At 37.5% G+C, this 9,269-nt stretch overlaps 1 protein-coding gene across 2 annotated transcripts; it reads left to right on the top strand.

Moving 5' to 3' along the window:
• Window positions 1-436: 436 nt before the first annotated feature.
• Window positions 437-8,994, top strand: LOC149010762 (heparan-alpha-glucosaminide N-acetyltransferase-like protein (DUF1624)). 2 transcript variants are annotated; one of them, XM_089162237.1, is made up of 13 exons: window positions 437-811; window positions 1,968-2,105; window positions 2,321-2,402; window positions 3,387-3,463; window positions 3,557-3,672; window positions 3,790-3,907; window positions 5,783-5,899; window positions 6,026-6,117; window positions 6,499-6,565; window positions 6,645-6,726; window positions 6,801-6,892; window positions 7,335-7,478; window positions 7,878-8,994. In XM_089162237.1, the coding sequence occupies exons 1-13, from the start codon at window positions 671-673 to the stop codon at window positions 8,022-8,024; spliced, it is 1,413 nt and encodes a 470-aa protein (XP_089018363.1). In that variant the 5' UTR covers window positions 437-670; the 3' UTR covers window positions 8,025-8,994. The 2 variants fall into 2 exon arrangements, with proteins under 2 accessions (XP_089018363.1, XP_089018364.1); XM_089162238.1 differs by lacking the exon at window positions 437-811 and adding an exon at window positions 945-1,609.
• The last annotated feature ends 275 nt before the right edge of the window (window positions 8,995-9,269 follow it).

The following is a 9,269-nucleotide window of genomic DNA, read 5'->3' as shown; positions in this document are numbered from 1 at the left end:
AATTTTTTCTGGGTTCGGACTCGGATTCGGATAACGGATTTGCTAATCGGATTCGGATACTGGTCTAATCCGAGCCAAATCCGGTCCGTTTACAGGCCTAGTTTTGACACCCTTAAGCCTAGGCATATTCTAGAGTAACTCACCCAGATTGTGGGAGGAGACGAAGTATATTATATTATTCCTTATCATTATCTTTATTTTTACATAGTAGTATGGTATTCAATTATCGAATTTAAGATATTAAATCATTAGATAATTAGTATTTTTTTTAAAAAAATGAAAAAAAAATTATAATTAAATGAAAATCTAGAATTACGACTTTAGATATATTAATTATAATATTTTAACGAACAGTTGAAAATATTGTGGCAGATAAAAAATGTACCCATCATTTGATGAGTTCCTACTAACTACTATGGATGACATTTAAAAAATTATTAGAAGGGTCATTATCCAAATCACAGTGAGATATTCGTCTTCGCTAGAACATAAAATGGCAAGAATCTATGACCTCATCCGTGTTTCGTTTGAAGTTGAAGACACTCAGGACTGACATTCAAGACCAGAGTCAGTCTCTACAACACTCAGCAGCAGCCAAAGAAAATTTCCAAACAGAGTGATATACAGAGATAGAGAGATTTAGGTTATTCGTCTTTACTGCAATCGGAGTATGGCAGAGATGAGCAACGAGAATCACCAGCATCGTCTGAACGTCGCAGAGGAAACAGAAATCAAGAGTGCAGAGTCAACGCAGAAGGAGAAGACGAAACGCGTTGCTTCAGTGGACATCTTTAGAGGTCTCACCGTTGTTGTAAGTCTCCCTTTCTCTCCCAAACGTACTCTCGTCTTCTACGAATTGAACTATTTTGTCAGTGAAGCTCTGAGAACAAAAAACGCCTTCCTGAAACTGGATAGATCAACTGATCAAGAATTAGCTAATACAGTAAAACAAATAACGGAAATCAAGATGTTTCTTTAGTTGAGCTTGGATCTGGAGTTCCAGATCATGGTACAGTTACGAACTACAAAGATCCATTTGACCTTCGTGGATGTTTGGTGAGGAATGCCAATGAATCTCGCTGGTGGGGCCTGATCAATAAATAATTGAGTCCGATCCTCTGACGCCTTACACGATTTGTTTTTCATCTTTAATGGTAGATCCTTCACTGTTACGATTCCTATCTATATTTGGCCAAAAAAAAAAAAATTCCTATCTATACGAACGGGTAAGAGATCTTATAAATGGCCACAAATCCTGAGTCATCCTGACCGTTAAAAGGCCCATTCTTCCCTCTTCTTCGCCTGTTATGAATGCTCAGTCCCAGCAAATTATTTTGGGGGTGAGGGGGAAATGTGTTATGGTCCTTATGGAAGTAGTACCAGAAAAAAAAAAAAAAAGAAAAAGTATGAGCTTCTCCATGGTGCATGTGAATGGCTCAAGCCGGATAGATGTTGTCGTCGAGTTGAAGAGGATGATCTACAGACGGACACAGAAGCAAGAAGACGACGATGAAGGAGATGGAATTAGGATTCGGCATATAGTGAAGGTAGTAGTGATGTGAAGATGAAGAAGATGAGCTACAGGTGTTTGATGGTAGTTGTCCTTTAGGTATTTGAGTATTTCGACATTTTTTAGAAAATTGATCACAGGGTTTATCAAGTCATTTATCAGACCAGACATTCCGAGCAAATTCATGACTAGCTTGGGTGTAAGTCGTGCAATTTTGACTTGTGCGGGTAGCATCTCTCGATGACGATTACGAAGGGGATTGGTTTTCGTCTGTCGGATTCAAGTCAGTAGCGTTTTTTTTACTTTCTGAAACTGCCAAGTCTGAGCTTGGACTGTTTTTGACCGCCGAATGCCACCGATTGCTCTCGAGCAAGACCATGTCTTGATGTTCATTCTGGACGCAAGTCTTTTTTCTTTTTCAAATATCATCATCACAGCCTTGTAAATGTTGTTGTAGGTAATGATACTGGTTGACGATGCGGGTGGTGAATGGCCGATGATAACGCATGCGCCTTGGAATGGGTGTAACTTCGCTGATTTCGTCATGCCATTTTTCCTTTTCATTGTTGGGATGGCCATTGCCCTTGCGTTTAAGGTTTATCTCTCTCTCTCTGCTACATTCAGTTAACTACTTAACATGATTGTTTGAAGTAAAATCGGATAAGAGGCAAGCTAACAAGGAAGTATTTGACGATGAAACTTATGAAGAAAGGGCTGCTTAGATGAGCACCTTTGGTAGCTGAGTACTATGTCAAAAATAAGCGATTCCCATCACCGCAATTGATGCTATTCTTGTTTTTCCATGCATAGAGAATTCCAGGCAAAGTCACGGCAGTCAAGAAGGTTGTTATTAGGACGCTTAAACTTATCTTTTGGGGTCTCATCTTACAAGGTTGGTGTTAATGCTCCTTTTAGATTGTAAGATATTTTCATTTTCCTTTTGCAAAAATAATCTAGGGTCAAACTAAATGAGGAAGGCAATGGAATAATGCCAAAATTGTGGGTCGAATTGCCTCCCTGCTGAGTGAATGCTATCAATCTACATGCCCCCAAATTAAAAAATAACATAAAAGAAGAGAAAGTGGAAGTTAAAAAGTTGAATCTGTGTGATCGCTGCCCAGTTAAAAAAATCAATAAATAGACTACTGAACCTTATATTGTTAATAAGATGGCAATTTTGGGACATCTGTCTGTTTCTGTCATTACATAGTTACTTGTGGACAGTCACTATGCATCTTGTTGGGCATTTACATGGCTCATGGCAATGACTGGATGCTCATTTATGTAGTATTCTAGCTAATGCTATGCCATTCTGTTTTGTGAATTAACTTTTTAGTCTTCGTTGTCTGCTCTCAACTATAATACGTATAATTGTGTGAGTTTCCACTTTCCACCATACTATCCTCTTCTGTACCCTTTGCTGACACATACTTCTGGGTTATAGCGATTCTCTTCTTATAAGGAAAAACAGGGGAAAAAATTCCAGAAAATTGAAGACTTCATTAAAGAGTGGCAGAATTGTGTAGACTAAAGTCTAAACATTTAAATGCCATGTAATATTTGGGGAGATACATTCTGAAATGCACATCCAATTGGGCAGTTGAATAGAAGTTCCTGCAGATTTTTTGATCACATTACCCTTAAAATGTTGCATTGCCATATTTTATTCATGTTAAAAATTTTGGATTTCTGTGGGATTTCATCCCCTGCCTGATTCATAAGTTTTAGTAAATTTCAATAATCAATTCATAAACCTTGATGGAACCAACATATTTTCAATATTTCAGTTGAAATTTCGAATATGAGTTAATTTTGATTGCAATATCTTATGATTGTTAACTTGAAATTTCATTTAAGGGTTTCTTATGTAATGAAGGTGGATATTCACATGCTCCGGATGACCTCAGTTATGGAGTTGATATGAAAAGGATAAGGTGGTGTGGAATCCTTCAGGTGGTTGGGCAAATTTTTTTAGCCATTCTCATATAAATTGACTGCATGCATGTGGTTTTCTGAAAAATCACATTGAAAATTGATTATTTCCAGAGAATTGCTCTTGCATATTTGGTAGTCGCACTTATTGAGATAGCAACAAAGCGCTTACAAACCAAGGATCTGTCACCTGGGTGGTGCTCTTTATTCAAGCTATACCATTGGCAATGGTAACCTCTCTGAATTTGAAAGCATGTATCTTTGATGTATTTATTCAATGTTGAGCTATTTATACTGGTGAAAGCAACTTTTAAAGGTATGGATGCATCCTCATTTTCGATTTGCAGGCTGCTTGGTGGATGTGTCATTGTTGTTTATTTGGGAGTACTATATGGGATATACGTCCCAGATTGGCACTTCACTATCCATGATAGAGATAGTCCTAACTATGGGAAGGTTTTCACTGTAAGTCATTTTGCATATTATACTAAATACACATGGAGATAAGGATATATGTTGATGCATAAACCACTGGCTTAGAAGTATAGTTGTGTGTAAAGATGCTGGTTGCGAAGATATTTTATTCAAAGACCAGAAAATAAAACACACTCGAAATATGAAAATCAAGATCCCTCTAGAACTTTGATGATTGGATTATCATTTGAACTTTGCAATTTGAACTTTGAACATTTGTAGTGTTTTAGACTTGTTTTCAATTTTGAACTTTGAGCATTAATATATGAGTACATGATGTGTACAATGTATCATTTTAAGATTTCACTTCAGCATAGTCATTTTCCACTTGGGGTCCAAAGTGGAACTTACATTTACCCTTTTTTTTATTACTCTGAGGTCACCTGTGTGTTCAGACGGGCTGAAAGAGGCTGCACAGCAAGTTTCAACCCCAATTGACCCGTAATATCCCTCGAGTTGGACCTTCACTTGGGGAAATAAATTCAACCAAGTCGGCTTGATCTGACTCAGACTCTTTTTTGAGTTGGTGAGATGGGCATCGAGATCGAGATCTTGAACCATGCTAGAGAACAAAAAGCAAAGGGAAGAAGTCATAACTCATAAGTAAACCAAGATTGTCTTTCTCCAATGAAGAACAACCCCATAACACATATTGAGAGTCCCATGGTTCCCTTGAGTAGCATAAGGTGAACCAACAGCAATGTCCCTCTCTTGTATTATGTTGTCAACCCGTGGAGCAGCACTCTTTGAAAACTCAGCTTTATATCAAATTCTGTTTCACATATTTAAAAATGTTGCTTCTGCTCTACAATTCAAACTCCTTGTTTGGGAAGTGTACTATTGGAACTTGCGAGGACACTTAATCCTTCAAAATGCAGTTGCCGGAAAAAAAAAAAAAAAACACTACGTTCAATGGATACTTTTGTGTGGATTTCGTGTTATAACCAAGCCAACAACAATATATGATTTGATTCTACACAACTTAAATATCTCACATATGATAGTTGTCCTCCTTCCACCCTTTTGGAGTTGGGAGGTAGCAGTGTTCTTACAGAAGACGATTCAGATGTGTACATTTGGAGAGCTGTCAGTAAAGTTGACTTCAGAAGCACCACAAACCTGAATGGGCGTTGGCGAATCCAAAGTTATTGGAAAGCCAAGAAAAAATATAGGATTTTTTTTTCTCCTTTTTAAAATTCTGTACCTTAGCTTGAATAAGTTAATTGATAGCATGATAGTCCATTTTGTCTCTCATCTTTCTTCTCTCTCTCTTTCTTTTAGTTGCCCTAGGATTATATTCCCATGGATTAAGGCTGACTTTGGATCTTTCTAATCCCCATGATGTTGGGTCTTCATAACTAAAATGATCTCCGACTGACAGATATAACTCCAACCACAAAAAACATTATGTGCAATTCAAATTAGAGTTTCAAAAGAAACTTAGGTGAATTTCACAATTCTTATAAATAATAATTGAATCTGCAGAACCATGCAATTCTGATGATGCTGATAATATTTAGTTAATTTACCATAGAACTGAACTAATCACAAGCATTTGGTTCTCAATATCAAGTGAACCATTTCACTGGAGCATGATTGGAGTTCATTATTACTATACACCATGGATAAGTGCAATTTTTTCTGCATTATTTATAGTTCCATTTTATGGCTTTAAACTTGTTTACCAAAAAACAGGAGCATTTGGTGACTGACTCACGAGTCACCAGCTATTTCTAGATGGAACCCACAATTATCCAATGTTAGTTTGAACTCAGACATACGCTACATTTTTATTAATTCATTCATCCTCGGATTTCTCACTTTTAGGTAGATAAAATTTTCATCTTTGGAGCATTCTCTATTTAGGTAGCTTGCAATGTCAGAGGAAAATTGGATCCCCCATGTAATGCTGTTGGATATGTGGACAGAGAAGTGCTAGGAATCAATCATATGTACGGGCATCCAGCTTGGAGGAGATCTTCAGTATGTGCTTTGTTATGAAAAGTATAGTGGGAAGTTATGAAAACTAACATTGGTATTTGATATCTAAGATTTTCCAACCAATATTGATGGATTTTGTTTCTTTTTCTGTTAATGGAACTTGTGCAGGCTTGTACCGATAATTCTCCTTATGAGGGCCCTATTCGAAAAGATGCTCCATCATGGTGTTATGCGCCATTTGAACCTGAAGGAATCCTAAGGTCTGCTCTGTGCTAAACTGGAAATGTATCTCTTTGGCTCTTGTAGTTTCACCTTTAGTATGCTATTGAGCTGCTACTTAGTGCCAAAAAAACCAGAATTTCTTATCCTCCCCCACCTGGGACTTTGTGAAACCAGAACAAAATTTTTGCTAATTCTATTAATTGTTGTTATATGTGAATGCAGCAAGTGATGCGACTTTTCAACAATACAGATTTCATGAATCATAAAAAACTTACATGAGTATGCTCAAATAATGTTGATCAGAAACACCCATTGCAGAAATTTCGATATGGTCTATATTATTGCTAAACAGAAACCAATATATGAAAATATTCCAGCATTTTTTAACTGATTAAGTTTTGTTATTTGGTCACTTTCAGCTCAATCTCATCTATTCTCACAACAATCATTGGAGTGCATTTAGGACATGTGCTTGTACACTTTAAGGTCAGTTCCATTATTCAACATGATGCTATACCCAGATAAGTTTCCTGAATCTCACTTAATAGTTTGTTTGTTTATTCAGTCTCACGCAGACAGGCTGAAACACTGGGTTTCCATGGGCTTTTGTCTCCTTGTTTTAGGAATTGTTCTTCACTACACAAATGGTAAGACAGCTTTTTGTTGTGAAACAACAGGTGTTGATCTTTGTATCCACTAATGGGATTTTACTTCGTTGCAGCAATTCCATTAAACAAACAATTATACAGCTTCAGCTATGTTTGTCTGACGGGAGGTGCAGCTGCATTAGTGTTCTCTGGCTTTTATGTTCTGGTATGCTATTCATGTCATATTTTTGGTTTCATCATTAACAACAGAAATAGTATGTTGTGGAAGGCTGGCCTTTGGACAGTTCGGTTTCTGTCTCAAGAATGTTCTGTTAGCTTTTCCTATTGGTGTTTGCTTTAAACCCAGACAGCTCTGTGTGTGTGTTGGGGGGGGGGGGGGGGGCATTGTGAAGTACTTCTGTGTAAAAATTCCAAAGGAGTGCGTCTAGTGAGACAGCATAATTGTTATGATGAAAATGTTTGAAAGAGGCATAAAAGTTGTTATAGTTGTTCACATAACATTTGGACCTCCAAATGATGGGTATCTCTGTGTTTTCTGGTGCAATATATGTAGAAACAGGGTCACTATTCATCAAGCTGAAAATGTAACTCGGGACTATTCCTTGGTCAATCTTGGTCCATTCTCTAAGCTTTTTGTGTATTTCCAGGTTGATATTTGGGGCTTGCGGTATCTCTTTTTGCCACTGGAATGGATTGGCATGAATGCCATGTTTGTTTTTGTAATGGCAGCAGAAGGAATCTTTGCAGGATTCATTAATGGATGGTATTATGATGACCCACATAATACACTGGTACGTCTTTTCCTTATCTTGGATTGGGTTGAGAAAAATATGAAAAGACTCTGTAACACACGTCATTGGCATTTTTATATGCATTTGAAATTATCTATGCAAATGGAAATACAGTCATACTATTTGATCAATGAGATTAGATGTACTGAATATTGATTGAAAACCTAAAGGTGCCTTAAATGATGCTAATCAATTGGATGGCTATCATAGTTGCAGCCAATGAATTCCATTTACTTTTTTTCTTATTTCTTTTTATATACCAAATATTATATCTGGTACACAGTAAGCCCAGGTGGGACTGAGCCTGCCAGGGATTATTCCATTTACTTATTCTTCAAAGCTACTTTACTGTTGACCACTGGGTCTATATTAACTGTGAATCATCAACATAATGAACAGGTTTATTGGATTCAAAAGCACGTCTTCATTAAAGTGTGGCGCTCAAAGAGGGTGGGCATTCTCCTCTATGTCATATTTGCGGAGATTGTATTCTGGTGTATTGTTGCAGGTGTTTTGCATTGGTTGGGCATTTACTGGAAGCTTTAGCTTTGGCAAGTACTGTTCATGCTTCCGTCAATGTAATATGCAGTGTCCGGAAATGTGTACCAAAGTGACACCCTATCTTGTGCATGTGAGCTGAAACCCCTCATGTTGATCAGTGGCTCCACACATGTTTATACATGCGTGCTTGAAATTATCTGTAAAGATGAGTGTTATCTGTGGCCTTGGTAAGAGATGCTATGCGACAAAGAATTTGGGGTCAGGCTGTGTCTCTCTTCACTTTTTTAATGGTTATTATTGTTCAGTTGGACTGCAGGAATGGGAAATCCTGTGTCCAACTCTGTGTAAGTTGAGTTGTAACTGTGAATCCTTTTTATTCCCCATAATTAAATATGATTGTGTATCTGATTCTTGACAGTTTGTGAAGATAGGGCAAAGGATTCATGAATCCTTTCCACTTGCTGTAGAGACCAGTCTGGTCTCGGTTCGGTTGGGCCAGTGGTGCAGAAAGGCTGGATCAGGAACCACCTGTTAAGAAATCAGACTGGCTCAGTCTTGGGCCATAATTGGGCTTTTGTTATCAGGCTATAATTGGGCTTAATCCGGCCTAGTTGGTCTTGGGCTGCGTCGGCAGGCCATGTTTTTGGACCAAATAGAATTACTGGAAGCCCTTGGTCTTTAAGGTAACGAGCCCAAGATTCTGATTTCAGACCCATGCAAGTCAGAGGTCTAAGCCCATAAAATGATATGTTGGGTTTAACGGAAATTTATCCAATCCATTTCCTTGTAGATTTGTGACATGTGTCCCAATATTACATTTTAAAATCCATTTATAAGTTACATCAATCAACTCTTTGATATGACTTGTAAATAGATTTCAACCATTTGGTGTGTTAGGACACGTGTCACACATCTACAAGGAAATAGATGGATGGTCCATTTTCTTGTCAGAAATGGACGTGATATTGGTGGTCGGTTTAACGGATTAGGCTTCAATGGGCTACTAACACGTGGCGTCTTTGGTCAGGGCAGGTCAGATGCCCAATAGGAAATTTTATATAGTTCATTTCTTTCAAGGAAATGGACCATCTATTTTCCTATGGATGGATGACATGTGTCCTAACATCACATCAAAAGGTTGAGGTCTATTTACAAGTTACATCAAGAAATTGCGATTAAATTTATAAAAAAATTTGATGACTTATAAATAGCCCTTAATCTTTGATGTGATGTTAGGACATGTCATCCATCTACTAGAATGGATTGGATATCAATCTTGCTCAATAAACC

This window comes from Hakea prostrata, chromosome 7 (assembly GCF_041222555.1).
Source record: "Hakea prostrata isolate BN-2017 chromosome 7, UWA_Hpros_2, whole genome shotgun sequence".
In the NCBI taxonomy this organism is placed as follows: domain Eukaryota; kingdom Viridiplantae; phylum Streptophyta; class Magnoliopsida; order Proteales; family Proteaceae; genus Hakea; species Hakea prostrata.
This window is presented reverse-complemented; position numbering and strand designations above follow the sequence as displayed.

What these genes read in the sequence shown, in the direction of transcription:
- LOC149010762 (XM_089162237.1), top strand. Translation starts at nt 671, where the DNA reads ATGGCAGAGATGAGCAACGAGAATCACCAGCATCGTCTGAACGTCGCA. An exon ending in TTGGGGTCTCATCTTACAAG is followed by an intron (nt 2,403 to 3,386) that starts GTTGGTGTTAAT and finishes TATGTAATGAAG; the next exon opens with GTGGATATTCACATGCTCCG. An exon ending in ATGTGCTTGTACACTTTAAG is followed by an intron (nt 6,566 to 6,644) that starts GTCAGTTCCATT and finishes TTGTTTATTCAG; the next exon opens with TCTCACGCAGACAGGCTGAA.